The 17,507-nt window shown below is 39.9% G+C and overlaps 1 protein-coding gene across 2 annotated transcripts in view; it reads left to right on the forward strand.

Annotated features, from left to right (window-relative positions):
• RASAL2 (RAS protein activator like 2) overlaps window positions 1-17,507 on the forward strand; it is a gene marked incomplete at its 5' end in the record, with an annotated part of 384,612 nt that overhangs the window by 360,690 nt on the left and 6,415 nt on the right. For both annotated transcript variants that reach the window (XM_082663871.1, XM_082663872.1), the window contains 5 exons: window positions 364-542; window positions 1,318-2,179; window positions 9,142-9,276; window positions 11,340-11,542; window positions 12,807-12,894. In XM_082663871.1, coding sequence (XP_082519997.1) covers window positions 364-542; window positions 1,318-2,179; window positions 9,142-9,276; window positions 11,340-11,542; window positions 12,807-12,894 — 1,467 coding nt within the window. The remainder of the gene's footprint in view (window positions 1-363; window positions 543-1,317; window positions 2,180-9,141; window positions 9,277-11,339; window positions 11,543-12,806; window positions 12,895-17,507) is intronic.

Genomic DNA, 17,507 nt, shown 5'->3' on the forward strand with positions numbered 1-17,507 from the left:
CCCCACCTTGATCTACCAGCCTCCCAAAGATTTAGTTTGCTTTGCATGTCTATTTTAGTTGGAATGGCAATAGTTTGGTTGTTTTGAGCATGTCTTTTAATTTTTATTTGCATAATCCTAATTTCTATTTCCTTTCTTTCCTCAATGTCTGCTGCATCTTGTTTCGCCTCCTCCATTCATCTCGACGCCATGGTTCTGCTGCTCCATAACAATGCATTATGAACCTGCCACTCCCATATGCAAACACCTACCCTTCCCTCCAACCTTCACCCCTCCATCAATGGGCATCGTTGTCCCAAAAACAATCTGTGGTGGATATCGCAATGCTTATTATCCAATTAGGGTGAAAATTCCTTCCTACAGGCGACCGTGGCAAAATTGGGACCTCTCCCTCGTGTTCTTGCTGATATTACCAAATCTCTGACTAATCCTACACCAATACAACAGCAACTGAGACGCTTCACTGAGCATAACTCCAGTCCAAATGTCAGTGGAAGCCTCTCCTCTGGGCTGCAGAAAATTTTTGAAGACCCTACTGACAGGTATGAATTTCAGAGAGAATTGGAACTACTTATCTCAGAGGGAGATAATATGTAGAGATTTGGGAAAAATCTATTTAACTTACTTGTTGAATTTACAACTTTAAAATCATGAGCAGTTGGAAAGAATCTTCTGAGATAAATCCAATTGTTTGTCATAATAATACACATGATCTAGGATACTTATTTTCTAGAATGATATTGTAGAGTTATATTCAACAAACTTATAAAAAGAACCTATGTCCTGCTTAATGGAAGACTAAGAGCTCTATGAAATTGATATTTTCAGGTGTTGTAGCGCTCAAAAATCTGAGAACCTCAGTGGAAAATATTTTAGAGCTGGCTGTGTCAGTTGAACAGGTAGATACAGTGTTGATGCTTAGACTTTGTTTTCTGTATTGGCAAGACTTGTGTCTTTAGTAGGGACCCTTTGGTTGTGCAGTCAGGGCTTCTCGAAGGTTTAGACAGAACCAATTAACTATAAATTGGAATACCTTGGGAGGTGTAAAACCTAACTAGGAAATGATTGGAATTCTAGTAAAAATCTAAGACAGGGATGGAGTGGTCTATACAGTGTTATTCTCCGCCTTTGAAGAAAAACTAAAAATGTTGGATCTTATCCTAAGAATTGTGATGATGAAATCTGTGTTTAGAAACCAATGTAAGTCTCCACACCAGACCTCTGAGCCTTCTGAAGAGTTCATGTGCTTGAGTTGAGGAATCTTAACTCTGTTGAATTTGCCTCAGGAGTAATTAAGGATCCTTTCTTTTTCCACAGTGATTTGCATAAACTAAAATCTCCAAGCCAGGACAACACAGATAGCTATTTCAGAGGGAAAACGTTATTGCTGGTTCAGCAAGCCTCCTCCCAGAGCATGACTTACTCTGAAAAGGATGAAAAGGAAAATAGCCTTCCTAATGGCCGGAGCATCTCCCTCATGGACCTTCAGGACACTCATGCCGCCCAAGTGGAGCATGCGTCTGTCATGCTTGACATGCCAATGCGCCTGACTGGAAGCCAGCTTTCCATAACCCAGGTGGCCAGCATCAAACAACTTCGGGAAACCCAGAGCACTCCCCAGAGCGCACCCCAAGTGCGAAGGCCCCTGCACCCAGCCTTGAACCAGCCAGGCAGCCTCCAGCCCTTGTCATTCCAGAACCCTGTCTATCACCTCAATAACCCAATTCCAGCAATGCCAAAGGCCTCTGTGGATTCCAGTTTGGAGAACCTAAGCACTGCCAGTTCCAGGAGCCAAAGTAACAGTGAAGACTTCAAACTCAGTGGACCCAGCAATAGCAGCATGGAAGATTTCACCAAACGTAGCACTCAGAGTGAGGACTTCTCCAGGCGGCACACTGTGTCGGACAGACACATACCTCTTGCTCTGCCACGGCAGAATAGCACGGGGCAGGCCCAGATCCGAAAAATGGACCAGGCTGGGCTAGGTGCCCGAGCCAAAGCCCCACCATCCCTGCCACACAGTGCTTCCCTACGTAGTACCGGGAGCATGTCACTGGCATCTGCAGCTCTGGTGGCCGAACCTGTGCAAAATGGGAGCCGGTCCCGGCAGCAGTCCTCTTCCTCCAGAGAGAGCCCTGTTCCCAAAGTGAGAGCGATCCAGAGACAGCAGACACAGCAGGTAGGGGTGAGTGCTGGAGGGGGCTGCCAGGTACTTGGTCCAACTGTTTCCTCGGTTCTTTATATATAAATCATTGAGAAATCCAATTGCTTAGCAGGGTTTCCACTTAAAACTATTTTTTGCAACCTTTTAATGGAAGAGGAAATGAAAAGTTTGGGAGGCTTCTGGCTAGATGAGGCAGCAGAATGTAGCTTGCCTCATTACTCTTAGGAGACTGTAACAACCACTCCAGGGGCCTTTCTGTCTCTTCAAGCAGCAGAGCTGTGATCTCAGCACTGAGAACAATCTGTGATGTTGAGTAATAATTAGACACTTAAGCTGTGAATCTGCAGGCCAGATCAACTAGGATATATTTTGGGAATCTGGACATTAATCCTCCTTAATTTTTTTTCTTAAGTTTCCAGAATAAAGTTTTGCACTTTCAGCCAAGAGTTTAACGTAACTGCTCTCTACTCCATCCCCCAACTCCCTCTGGAAGTAGTAAGTCCCCGTGTGCCCTTTCCTGGAAATGGCTAGAAAAATAAACAACTGAGCACCTATAGAAGCAAGGTAAAGAAGAGAGGTAAAAAGATAGAAACACAGGTGGTTGACAAGTATTCTCTAAACATTTATGAAAATCTCTTATATTTCTATTTACATGGACAAGCCCAGCTTGTGTCTCACCTAAATTTAATATAAGATGATCAAACTTTTTTCTTCACAAATAAAAATGTTCCTTAAGAATTTTATCATCTCTTCTTTACAGATTACATTTTGAGGCACCAATCCATATTTGCTCTTGAAATAAACTAAGAACCTTATGAATGCATATATATACATATCTTACTTTCATCTAAAAAAGATTTTTCTCCTAAAAAAAGCTTTGTTGAAGTTTTTTTGAAACCTAATCCTACTTTATTTGTATTAGGGAGCTTTGTGATTAGAAGAGTTCTATGACAAATCCTTTTGTCAGCAGAATCACTGGTCAGAGGAGACTGCAGTGAGACCCCCAATGTATCTCTTTAGTATATTTGCGTTTTTATAGGTAGGCATTTACTGATTGGGCTGCTTCTGCCACCAGTCTGCTGTGGTCAGAGCCCTTGCCTCTACTTTGATAATTATTGTTTAAAAAAAAATTAGAACATTTACAGAATCCTTAGATAAAGAAGTAGAAGAAGGGATGAAAACTTAAGCTGATTCTGGTAGGCAACTTCCTGGGCAAAACCTCCTAGTTGGTCAGTTCTTTCCTGAGAAATAAACTTTTCTTCAGTCTTAAATTTTTCATTTTTATTTTGTTATATTTCCCCAAATTTCACCAATTCATTTGATTTAATACACATTTTCATTTAAAGAAAAGGAAAAAAAATTATACTCTATTAATTTACATAATGATCATATTATATAATTTTTTCCTTTTCTTTAAATGAAAATGCTTTTATATATATATCTTTTATATATATGTCATATATGTACATTTAATTTACGTTAGGAGGCTATCAGTCTCTCCCACCTTATTGTGAATTAGTTTCCATACTTTGATTTTATGCTAGCTTCTAGTTGAGATCAACCCCTTTCAGAGAATTAAATTGTTGACTGAGAGGAGAAAAGAAAGATAAGTAATTTCAGAGATGCAGTACTGTGTGGAGGCAGATGTCTACGTGGGGGTTTAGTGCAGCTTGAAGGCCCTGAGGATGAGATAAGGAGTAGAGAAGAATATCAGATTGGCAGAGAGGGGCAAGACAGGGCACAGGGTGGGCCCTCTGCCTACTTTTCAAAGGTGGATTTAGTCCCAGCCCTGGAGAGAAAAGAAGAATGCTTACCCTTCCCTCCTGTATCATGTTGTCCTCAATTCCCAGGACCCATGACTCAGACTGACTGTTAATAGATATTGTAAATTAAATAGCCTTTTGTGTGATCATCGGAAATGAATTGTTATTTATAATATCTGTGCTGTAGGAAAATATAACACCTATCATATAAGCACTACGTGTTTCTGTGCGTGAATAGAAAGCTGTTTGAATAGATGGGAGGTAGGAAATGCATATATGGTCTTCAGACAACCAATTAAAATACTTTTGAGCCATAGCCATTAATGAGCTTGGGAATGTCTATGTTATGTTGGCATGAAGTGAGGCATAGCCACAGCACAGCTTTACATATTCAGCCCTGTTTGTGCCTTTGCTGGTGCTGCCACTGTCATACCAGTTAAACCATAAATCACTGTATTTTGATTGCTCAATTTTCTGTTTTTTCTACACTGGCTTTTTCTATGCAGATGTTTTATTCTTTCAAATGTATGTTATTATTTTTTTTTGATCCTTATCATTCTTGCTTGCTTTTCTCATCTCAGTCCCATGAAGCCTCTGATGTTCTATATAATCAGCACATTTTTTACGTAAATTCCTTTACATATTTTAATTGCAAATTGTGTTGGGGAATTCTTCTCTCCCAAAAACTGGAGGATTTCTTTGTGGGGATTGTTCTGCCGGCATTTGTAATTATTGGAGGTTTTGTCCCATGCAAATTCCATTTGTATCTTAGCACAAAGGAGCGGCCATTGTTGGCAATGTAACTAGCTTCAGTCTTCTCCATTTGCTGAGTAGGAAGGAAATAAAATCCTAGTTCTACAGAGAAGGAATTTTTTGACCCTTTTCGGCCTCTGTTTGGATTTCTTTTTAATCATTTTCCTCTCCATCTTGTTTTTTTGTGTATCATGTATTCTGTGCACATAATAGACTCTATTTACAATATATGAGTTGTTCAGATTATAGCGTGTTACCTAACCTTAGAAATTCTAATTTGAAGAGACTTTTTAAATAGGTATTTGACAAGCCTATCAGAATGATGCTACAGTTTTCACATTTGGATTTGTTGAACCCTCGCCTAACCAACCTCTTCAAGGATTCTCAGTTTACTTACTAATTTAGTCAGCTCTTTCTTTGGTGTTGATAGCAATAGTGTTATTCATTTATGGGAACCTGACTATTTCAGACTATGGAGAAGCTGAAAGCAACAAGTCTTATTTATATCTAGTAAATAAACAGGGAACCGGCCTGTTCTCAGTCATCCTCAGCATAGCCAGGCTAACTGTAGGATCAGTGAAACTGCTTTCTCAGGCCCTTTTGCCCTAAAGCGTTATTATTTTTCCCAGAGAAACCCTATAAAAGCTTTATCTCAAAAGGGTGATATTCCTAATAGGAATCCGTGCTCCTTTTCATTTCGTCTTTTTCATCCTTCATTTTCTTTAATGACCCACTGTTGGAAGTCAATGAAGAAAATGCTCTTCTTAAGGCTATAGCTAAGCAAGATGGCATCTGAAACATTTACCAACCTCTTTTCTCAATTTCTTTGACTATAAACTAGAGGTAATAAATTTTGTTAGCTATCCAGCTTATAAAGGAGATAGAACAATCACTGAGGAAAAGCCTTTGATGTACTTCCAAAGGATTAGAGGAAAAACATAGGGTATCCTTCTCTTAGTAATAAATTGTACTTTGGTAATGAATTCTAAAGAGAATCCAAAGTAATAATAAATGAATAATATTTTATTGAGCATTAATTGTGCAATGACATAGTCACTACCATTCCAAAAGAAAAAAAATTCTATGATATATGGTGCCATGCTTCAAGGGTTGACAGTCTAATCAGGAAATAAGACCAGCACTCAGAAGACCAATCAAGTAGATGTAAAAGACAGTATATAGTTCTTTCATATGAAGAACATATTACAATAAAAAATAATTTTGAAAAAAATTTTGAAATAAAAATCACCTCCATAGTCTTCAATGTAGATAAAACTATTTCTGATTTGTTCAATATTACTTTTCTGCTCTTTATAATTATGTAAAGGTTTTATCATAAATACAAGGAATAGTTATATTAGTCTGATTTATTTTTTTAAAACTTATTGACCGGGCTTCCCTGGTGGCGCAGTGGTTGAAAGTCCGCCTGCCGATGCAGGGGACGCGGGTTCATGCCCCGGTCTGGGAAGATCCCACATGCCGCAGAGCAGCTAGGCCCGTGAGCCATGGCCGCTCGGCCTGCGCGTCCGGAGCCTGTGCTCCGCAACGGGAGAGGCCACAACAGTGAGAGGCCCGCGTACCGCAAAAAAAAAAAAAAAAAAAAAAAAAAAAACTTATTGACCACCTACCGTATGCCATGCAAAGTGCTAGGGTATATGAGGAAGTGGTTGAAAAACAGATTCAACCAATAAAATAGGAATAGACTGAAATGCCCAGTTCCCATTGTACACTGTCTCATAATTCACTGGACATTGTTAGTCCTTCTGAAGATATGGTAGCTACCACCAACACCAGTGAAATGAATCAACTCTGTTTTTACAGCTTCTCACTTTACATTTTATGCCTAGATTACCTAAGAAGTTGTTTTTAATATGCTTTTAGGGGCTAAGATCTCTCTTTAGTATGTTCTTAGGGATACTATTAGCTTGTACTGAGTTTATTGGCATTCAATAAATAGTTACTCGTAACAAATCACAGGGGAAGAAAGTTCTTGCAAACAACATACTGTTAACTATAAAGCAGAAAGCTACTGAATTAGCTTCCTTGAAGTTACAAATTCCAAACATTAAAGTTATTCATTTTAGTGGCTACTTTATCTCAAGCAGCAGCTGAATAGAAAATCCTGGTTTCACAGAAAAGCAGCTCTCCTGTGCCCTATGTGGTAAAGGGATAAGATTCTAAAATTAAAAAGGCATTTGTCTCCTTTAAGTATTGACTTTCTATTAATTTTTAAAGACTCAGAACCATAATATTTTGCCTTTCAGGTGTACATATATCAAATAAAAACCTAAACCCCTTTTTAAACTATTTTTCTCTAAATACTAAAGCAATTTATTGTGCTCAGCTTTCAAAATCCAGTAGGGGGAGAACTAGGGTGTGTGTGTGTGTGTGTGTGTGTGTGTGTGTGTGTGTGTGTGTGTGTGTGTGTGTGTGTGTGTGTGTGTGTGTGAAGTACCTTGTAGTTTACAAACTGCTTTTACATGCCATCTCATTTGTTTCTCATAACTTTTGAAGTAGATAATTATTATCTTTTTTAATATAAATGATACTATAGTCTATAGGTCAGTGTTTCCAAAGTGTGATACTCAAAACTATTTAAATATACAAGGTATTTAATCAATCATTTAATTATTTTAACACATATTAGAAAAACACCTAACTATTAATATAAAATGTATTTATAAATTTATAATATATATAACATTAAACTCATGATTTTACGGATAATATTGCTTAGCATAAGGACTTAGCTAACTGAAAAAGGTTGTTTTAAAGAGATGATAAATAATATATCAGTGACAACGTGGTTATGACAAAAATAATGAGAATGATACACAAATGAATGAAGTATAAGAAGCCTGCCTACCATAGTGGAGATGAAGGTAGACTTTTTAAGAACTGAGGGTACTGAAGTTTAAGACATGTTTATGTTTTTCTTGACACAGTGGAGAAAATGGCTTTAAAGAAGGAATTTCTAAAAGTTCATTCACCGTTGCTTGTGTGTGCCTCAGGCATGAAGCTGTTTTTTATCGATATGTATCTGTAATCTGTTTGTAAATCAGCCAAACCAGGTTCTTCTTCAAACCTTTAGGAAATACCCTCATACTACTTTTGTATGAATATTTTTTAAAGTCTCCCCCAAAGAACCTTTTTGTCTCTGCAACCAATTTTTTTCATCTAGTCTTTCTAAATCTCAAAGTCATCAAGATACCCCTTATTTTAAAATATCTATATATTTAGAGTTTAACCGGGTTTTATTCCAAAATGACATGAAGATTCTTAAGGTACATAGCTCTGCATGGGAGAGAAAATTCCCTTCCAATCATTTATAGAGTATTGGTCCTCAAAATAGATATTCATTTTAATTATAAAAAGGCTAACTCACATAAAAATGCTTTGTTCTATCTGTCTCTCTCTTTCTTCTCAAGAAAGCCAGAGAAAAAGAATTTGTTGTCTATTTCTAGCACTGTTTATGGAGAAAGCACTAATGTTCAGTAGCCCAATATAAATTGTCATATCCAGGGCCAGTTTTCTAAGCATAAATACAGTAATAACATCTAAGTTCTATAGTACTCCATAGTTTCCAGAGAACTTTCACATACATTATATTGTTCAGTCCTTAGAACTCCCTGGGAGATGGTCAGGATAGGTGGTGATGGTAGTGGTAGCCCTATTCAATAGCTTTGGAAAGAAGTATTTAAGAGATTAAGTGACAATGTAAATAGCAGAATTGCTACTCAAAGCCAGAATTCTTATCACTCTGCATATCTATTGGAAAAGGGCAATTTATCTAGCTATCCTAACTGGATAGAAATATCCCTTAGACTATGTTGATGTCCATTGTTTTGATCCTGTATTCATCAAGAAACTTTCTGGTAAAATATGGACTTCTGAGTGATGTTAACCCATGAAGAAGTCAGTGTCTGTAAAAATGACCAATATCACTTTTTTTCTCTTTCCCTAAATGGTTGATGTGAAAATTAAGAATTTGGCATTCTGATATATAAATGGGTACCTTGTGAGTTGTTTAGCATTAATCAATTCCTTGGTTCCTGATCATCCCTGGTTAAGCATATGTTTCCTCACCTGAGCAATCAACCATCAACTTGTGCTTTCCTTCTCTCATTCTGTCATCATCGTAATTTCATTAGGTAATGACCTAATGAAACCATTGGACTAATTAACAATTTTAAGGCCTTGGCTTTCCCTCTTTGGAGGGAAAAAACGGCAGGTTCTTAGATGTGATTTCTATTCACAACATTTCAGAAGATTTTATCCTTGTATAAATGGATATTCTCTTCCCTCACCACCAGCCCTTGCAGTAACAAAATATTATTTAGAACTGGGAACATTTAACAGAAAACAGGGATCACAATAATGTCTTCTAAGAATAGCTCTCTTTGTGAAACCTAACTGTGGATGAGCTCTTTTTGGAGATGCTAATAGGTATTTCTGACGCAGGTTCAGTCACCTGTGGACTCTGCCACAATGTCCCCAGTAGAGAGGACAGCAGCCTGGGTTCTGAACAATGGGCAATATGAAGAAGATGTAGAAGAAACCGAGCAAAATCAAGATGAAGCCAAGCATGCTGAGAAGGTAGAACCTAGTCTGTCTTTATTGCCCACACAGTGATAGGCCACCCAAAGGGTCGTCTAGCCAAGGAGATGATCTCCCCAGGGTCCCCAACTTCAGCTCCACCTCTTATGTTAACCCTTATATACGTATCTGTGTATGATAATTCAGGTAGTGTCTGTGTTTGAAAATATGCGGAAATGTCCATCAAGCTGGGGTGGGAGGATTAGCTCTAATTTTTTTTTTTTTTTTAATATGAGGTGACTTAACTTGGAGAAAACTCTGCTACTCGTTTCTAGTCATTTTAGGTGAATATTTAGTGTTTCTGTATAACTAACCAAAGTCAAGATTACCCTTGGACTAGACTTCCTTTCTATATCTTTGTAATGATTTTGTCTTTTTTTGTTTTTCTTTGTTTTTTTATTTATTTATTTATTGGCTGTGTTGGGTCTTCATTGCTGTGCAAGGGCTTTCTCTAGTTGCCACAAGCAGGGGCTACTATTTGTTGCGATGTGCAGGCTTCTCATTGCAGTGGCTTCTCTTGTTGCAGAGCACAGGCTCTAGGCACATGAGCTTCAGTAGTTGTGGCTCGTGGGCTCTAGAGCACAGGCTCAGTAGTTGTGGTGCATGGGCTTAGTTGCTCCGCGGCATGTGGGAATCTTCCTGGACCAGGGCTCGAACCCGTGTCCCCTGCGTTGCCAGGCAGATTCTTAAACACTGCGCCACCAGGGAAGTCCCTTTTTTTTGTTTTTCTTTTCACCTTTTCTGGGTAAAGAACTTGTAACACTATAGCTGTTTTTTTAAAAGACACTGACTAAAAAAAAAAAAAGACATTATCTATTGCTTCAGTTTTGTTTCGTTTTGTTTTGTTAAGAAAAGCTGACATGAAGAATAAGGATTATCAAACAAGAACATTGACACCATGTATGGCATTACCTCATTAACAGCCAGACAAGTAGCTTCTGCTTACTTATCAGCAGGAACCTAAACTATTCTTATTGACGTAGTCTACCTCTTCAAACTGTATAAGAACTGTCATCTTTGACCTTCTGGATTAATAAGCATAGTGTAGGACCATGACGTTGGATAAGCAGAAGCTAGCTGTCTGATTGTCAATTAAATGGAATATTATGTAAAAATACATTGCATTTTACAAAGCAGCATACGGATTTATCATTAATTACTAATGAATTTAAATAGGCCATATACAAGACAGCTTAATGCTTCTCACCTCACCCAGAAATTTGACACTCCAGTTACTCAAACCCCAACCCACAGCAGCTTCAGTACAAGAAAGGGCCACGTAACCAATTGAATTATATAAAGCTTTAGTGAATATAAATTTATATAAAGCTTTAGTGAGAAAACAGACATGTGTTCCAACAAGCAGTAGCAAACTGGGCAGATGAACGATATAGTGAAAATGGGCCAAGAGGCAGTATTAATCAGCCCCAGAGAACATGTAGGCCTTTTGCTTAGAGCTTGTGACCTGAATGTTTTACACTTTTATAGCTGGGGAGAAAGCAGCAATAGCCTATTCTGCCATAAAATTCTATTTATTGATTTAGTAACTTAACATTATAGAAGTGCTGTTTGCTCTCTAAAGGGCTGGCTCTAGTAGGGTGAAAGAATGGCAGTCTGATGAGTGAAGGCATGTCAGAGATCCTGCAGTACAGGTGATGATACAGAAATCTTTTCTCACGTAGACAACTGGCTTTTGGCTTATTTTAAGTCATTTGTCAGGCTTCTAAATGCTTGATCTTTTTTTTTCCTGCTCCCATTTGATACACAGATTGGATGTGGCTTGCAGGAACTGGTAGTTTAATGTGGAGAGTGATACATAAATATATAGATTTGGAATGCCAAGGTAAGGCTAAAAATGTAATTTTAGGAGGCGGGCAGAGCTCCTAAGTGATGCCTGTTGATAATTTTAAAGAACGTCAGCAGCCCGTGGAATGGCGGTTCAGGCAGCATCCAGCTCCATTGCCTAGGGTTTCTATCATAAAAAATAAATCACTAACATCTAAAACCAGCGTAACTCCAGTATTTCTCTCCTTGTCTGTGGTGCCTCTTCTCCTCTGCTCTAGTACGAACAGGAAATTACTAAACTGAAGGAGCGCCTGCGAGTGTCCAGCCGGCGGCTAGAGGAGTATGAGCGCCGGTTGCTGGTGCAGGAGCAGCAGATGCAGAAGCTGCTGCTAGAGTACAAGGCCCGGCTGGAGGACAGCGAGGAGCGGCTGCGCAGGCAGCAGGAGGAGAAGGATAGCCAGATGAAGAGCATCATCAGCAGGTCAGGGGCCACCTGGTGGTGGACGTGGGCTAGGTAGCTAGGGCTGCAAAGAGGTGGGACGATGACCCAGAGAATCCTAAAGCAATGGCAGCAGAAGCCATTTGCAACTCTGCATGTCCTCTGTGGTACTTGGTACAAAGGTGACGGCTGACTATATCTCTTACACTTTTCTAAATGTGAGACCTTAGTGCACTTCCTTTGAAGATAGAGGTAGTCTATTTTCCTTTAGTTGTAACAATTAGAAAAAATTAAAACTTAGTGACTCACTTGAGAGGTCTTAGAGGAAAACTGAATCTTAAAAATGTACATATTCAATGTCAAAGCCTAACTTAGTTTTTTACAGCAAGCCCAGAGAGGTGGAAGGGAGTTTCATGGGATGTCTTCAGGGCCAGAGAATCAAGGGAGAAGGCCAAGGACGTCCAAGGGAGACTAAGGGAGGGGACAATTTTACCAAACACTACATAGCACTTACTATGGGCCAGGTACTTTTCTAAGCACTTTACAGATAAAATTTGTTTAATCTGTTAATAATAATTTGATTAATGTCAACCTCTGAAGTAGGCATTATTATTATTCTCATTTTACAAATAAAGAAACAGGCAACAAATTCATTAAGTCACTTGCCCGAGGTCACTTAGTGTTGCTGCTGGGATTTGAAACCACGCAGTCAAGCCCCAGAGTCCATGCTCATGACCACTGTGCTTCAGTGTTGTTAAATGCTGTAGGCAGGTCAAGTAACTTAAAGTCAGAGAAGGTTTGCTGTTTTAGCAGCACATAAGTATTTAGCAGTCTTACTGAGAGGCTTTTCATGGAGTTTAAACATCAGGGGGCTAAGATGTGAATGGTGGAAGAGAAAGAAAGTAGACCTACTATGTGTAGAGTACGCTCTGAGGAAACTTAGCTGTTCAGGGGAAGAGAAAGGTCAGCTGTTACAAGGTAACAAGATTAGGAGAGGGTTTGGTTTTTGTGGGTTGGTTTGCTATTTTAAGATGAAATAAGTTGTGCTGAGGAAAGGATCTGATAGAAAAGAGGGAGATAATAATTGTGGGAATGCTGTTCCAGAGGAGGTAAAAATCCAGTCCCAGTAGAGAAATCAACTTTGGATGTCTTCTTCTAAGGTGGGTGAGAAGATAGAGCGTGGTTGCAGATCTTGTACTAGGAAGGAGTGGCAGTACTGAGCTGTCCTGAGTGTGGGTTTCTTGTCCTCTACGTTAGCCAGCTCTCTCCTTGAAGATATTGATCTCTCCTTACTACCCCATTCTAGGCTAATGGCTGTGGAAGAGGAATTGAAGAAGGATCATGCTGAGATGCAAGCAGTTATCGATGCAAAGCAAAAAATAATTGATGCACAGGTAAGCAGGTTGTTAGTCTAGTGGAAGGCACTTGTTTATAATAACTTATCTCCTGACTTCCCACCCTTTGCAAATGCCAAGGCACATGATGGACAATAGGTCACTGGAAAGTTCTCAACATTACCTTGTGAAGAGTAAAAGAGTTTCTTTGTAACCTCTATGACCTTTTCTTTCCTTTACTGGTGACAAGTCTGTTAACCTAGCAAAGTTTTAGCGTGCTTAGTGCAGTTGCTCGACAAATCTCAACCTAGTGCATGATGGGGTTTACTTCTTTCCTTCTGGAAAGGAGGGGATTCTCTAAGGGGGTACCTGTGAAAAGTACACTGCATGTGTCTGGCTTGTGACCTCCACTGACCATTGCTTGGCTATGATGTTCACAGTCTTGTCAGTCACGTCCACTGTGCCATCAGCCTCTGGCCCCAAACAGTAGTCTAGCTGCAGGGGAAAGACACGGTTGTAAAAGGTACCCTTCCTTGTTATTCTTTTGGTTCCGGATTTGGCATTGATGCCTGGGATTCGCTTGGCTGCCCTTCTCTGTTGGCGCTGTGCTTGGAGAGCCTCTTTTGGTTGATGAAATCAGAACCTGGGCCTCTGCTCACTGCAGCTTCTACCTGTGATAATAATGGCATGACGGATGACTGCCAAGAGCACCCCCTCCCAGGTTCACGTCAGTGATCAGAGCAAAATCCAGGAGGCAGGAAATGTTTCTAATTCCTTTTTCATTTTATCAGTGCAAAACATGGTTGTATTTCTTAGAGTGAAACAAATAAAAAACGGCAGTGCAGCTTGGATGTGGCTGGTCTGGCCACTGAATGTATCACCTCCCTGAAGACCACCCAGCCAGGTTTGCGTTTCTCACCCTTAAGTACCATATCATTTCCCTCAGCTCTGAAATAAAAATGGGAGCAAGGACTTTATGTCCAACTTTCTTCTCTCCTTATCAGCCAGTAGTCAGTCTATGGCAGAGCCCCCAGTATTCTTAAACACGCATTTTACCCCCAGTCTAGTTTCCTGACAGGGCTAAATGGGATGGGGTTTATTTTTCAAAGGAATTGGGAGTAAGGCTGAAAGCACAGCCATGGGAAGAGTGCGTCATGGGCCTCCTACTCCCTCACATACACGAGACCCGGCAGTCGAGGGTGAGTTGTGATGCTCTCTCGTCAGCACGGTTCCCAGAATATTTTAGACCTTTGAATTCTGCAGTTTCTGGATATTTAGACCTCCTAAGAATCAGAAGAAAGTTCTTACTTGGTCCATTTTTTAAACTTTTCTAGGTGTCCCCAAGGTAGGTGAGGGAAGGGTAGCAGAGACAAGGCCTTCTCGACAGGCACACTGTAAAAATTCATCTGAGAGGCTTAAGAGAAACAGTCTGGATAAAGAAGGCAATTTAGTCAGGGAAACAAGTGTTGATAAGTGTTCACTTTGGGATCTTCAATGTGACAGTGTAAAGCAGAGAGAGTTCTATTAATAACTACACCCGAATAGATTTTAGTTCTAATGAAATCATACAGACCGTTTTAATAACTTCAGCTTGTCTAAAACCGAGTCAGTCTTAAGCAGAGGGAGCTTGGGGGTGTCGTAGTCGTGGCTCTGTGCATACAGCATTTCCACCTTCTCGGTTGCCTGTCAAGACAACCTCATCATTAGCTTCTGAAGATTTCTACCCCACCCCTGCCCCCATTTTGATGTCTAGAGTAAGATGACTGGGTATGGAGCAGGAGTCATAGGCATAGAAAGTGAAAGCAAGGGAGGGAATCAGGTTCATCAGGGCTCAAAAACTCTGGAAAGTAAGAACCTTCTCTCAGTTAACACGAGGACGTCACCATTCAGGAATGGGAGAACTGTTATCCTCAAAGCATCAGTCAATGTCAGACTTGTGGTCTGGCTAAACTAGATAACAGTTTGGGTCCATATTTCAGGCAGTGGTTTTCAAATGGTTTGATTCTGTGGACTGTTTTGGCGGAACCAGAGGTGCCTCCCATAGATGGCTTTCCAGCTGTTCCTGCTGACCATTCAAGAACAAGGGCTTCTCTCAACGAAATTTATTACTGTATAATAAATTTTCTACTGGAGGCTCACTATGGATCCCTAAAGAACACTTGGAGAATCCATTAGACCACATTTTGAAAACCACTGCACCATGCACAGCACAGATGATAAACACTAAAACTAGTTTTTTAAAAAATTATAATCTCCTTAAAAGGAAGGTTTCCCAATTCCAGCTGTTGTCTCACTGATACATTAAAATCTTATTCTAGCAAAAGACTATGAAAATCCTTTAGTGTCTTTTGTAACAAATGACTTTTCCTTTGAAAGGATAAATCTTACATCTTAAGTGTTTGATGGAGCAGAGCAGCCCTTCTGGCATTATTTAATAGAATGAGGACATGTTTGGGGGTGAAAGCTTTCCAGTGAGGGAACCCATACTTTTATGTCCCTGGCATCTGCCTTGGTGCCACTGGCAGTTAAAAAATATTTCTGAAATGAATTGCTTTCCTTATACTAGCAATGGGCCCAATATTTCCCAAAACAGGACAGGTCAGGTACCCAGCAAACTGGTTTCCATCTTCTCTCTCAGCAGCCCTGTGCCCCTACAGACAAGGCTGGTCCCTGAACTCAGCCTCTCCATCTCCTCGAGTCAATTTATGCTCCAAAGGCCCCACCGGGGTCAGCCACTTTCTATTGGAACTGGGAGAGGATGAGTACTCCCCTGGTGACCCTGTCCTGGGCCTTGTAGCACCACCATGGAGATCCTGGTGATGGTACTAAGGGACCATTTCTTAAACATCAGACCAGGGACTGTGCCACCTTTCACCCCACCCCCGGATCTCTCTATATGACTCAGGTGGAGAACTTCCTCCTAGGAGAAGCAAGCAGCTGCCTAGTTACTGTTGCAAGTGATATCTCCGCTGTGTTAAATTACAGGTCATAAATGGAGATGAGATTATGCAAACAGGCAAGTAACCCGTCCATTCTCTAGCTGAGCAGTTCCCAGCCCTGGCCCGGTGCACTGGCCTCCTACACATTCCAGCTCCTGCACTCCCCACACTTGAAATCCTTCCTGTCAGGCAGGAACTAGATTGCTTTGCCGTTCAATCCAGGCAGAATGGAGAAGTCAAGGCCATCTTTTGCCAACTGAACTTGACTTTCAAAAGTCCCTGTTTGATTTTTTTTTTTTTTATTTTTGTTTTACTTTGAAAGGTTGGCAGTGGGGGGAGTTACAGAAGGGAGTTTCTCCACTTGGAAACTTTCAACTGTTTAGTAGAAGGGCTGCTTGACTTCAGCTGTTACTCTTGCAGGAAATAAATAAAGAAAATCATTCTTAGCCTTTTTTGACCCTTTAAGAATCAAATAATTTTTCATGAATACCTAATTTCTTTGGATCAACCCTAGAGAATCCTGCACTCCTTAGAATTGAGGCATTATAATTTATCCTAATACTGATATATCTTTTCTTTTTTAATCATTTTTAGATATTACCAGGTTATCTGCTTAGAGATCATTTCTAACCATAGGGGGAAACATCATATCTGGCTCCCACCCCTTTTCTCCTGGTAACCACTGGCCAACCCTTACTTACTGACTTTTAAAAGATCTATACTTGTTATCCCAGTAAATTCCACTGGCCGTAATTTTTTTAATTATTATTTTTTAAAGCCTTGTAGTTCTTTCTTTCTTTGAGTTTTGCTTATCCTTAAAACAAGTTACCTTTCCAAAGTAAAAAGCATCTTAGGCTAGATTAGGGGTTAGTTAATAATGCTGATTTTTTTGTATCTTACCACCTGAGTTCTGCATCAAGGAAAGGAAAAAAAAATGTTAATAATAACAAGTGTGAGCTAGTTTTTTTCATACTTTTGAAACTGTGACCACCAGCCCTGCTGCCATATAGATCCCCGCCCCACCCCCAAAGCAGGAGATTAAAGGGAAGCCTTACTTGATGCTGTTGTTGCATATGCTTTTACCTAAATTGCCCCCCAGGGCAGTGGTCTTCACTCTGCATCCTTGGGCAGCACATTTCTGGCAGAGCAGTACTGCTCACGGCCCTGTGGAGCTATGCTGTAACAGCAAGGAATAGCATCTAACCCTCAGCCCTTGTATGTACTCTCTGAACCTGACCATGACTATCCTTACCATGCTTTTCCCTGAGTGAATTAAAACACTCCCTGGGTAGAAAAGCTCTTTTTGGCTTTAAGGATTGTTCCTCACATGCTTTTGTTTTCTTTTTTTTTTTGATATCATAGATGTAGGTAAAGACTGTCCTTCTCAGCGTTAACTTGTTTTCTAAAAAATGGCAACTTCATGTAGGAAAGGTTCTAGGATGATTTACCTAGCTGGTGAAGCTAAGATTAGGATTTCTCTCCTAGTCTTTGTGAGACTGATAATATTTTGATGGGATGATTTTTATTTTTGTTTAATTTAGATGAGCCTACTTTTCTCTAGATTGCCATTTTTTCCCTCTTTTTTCTCTTGGTTTTTTTTTGTGTATTCAACAGTCTTTGGTTCCAAAATATTTGTTCTAAGCCTTTCCCCCCCACCCCCCCCAAGATTCAAAAGTAAAATGAAAGCAGTCTCCTTATTGGGTAGCTTTCCTGGAGTACCTCTGAGCTGGAATG

Source organism: Grampus griseus (genome assembly GCF_964374135.1).
Source record: "Grampus griseus genome assembly, chromosome: 1".
NCBI classification, from domain to species: Eukaryota; Metazoa; Chordata; class Mammalia; order Artiodactyla; family Delphinidae; genus Grampus; species Grampus griseus.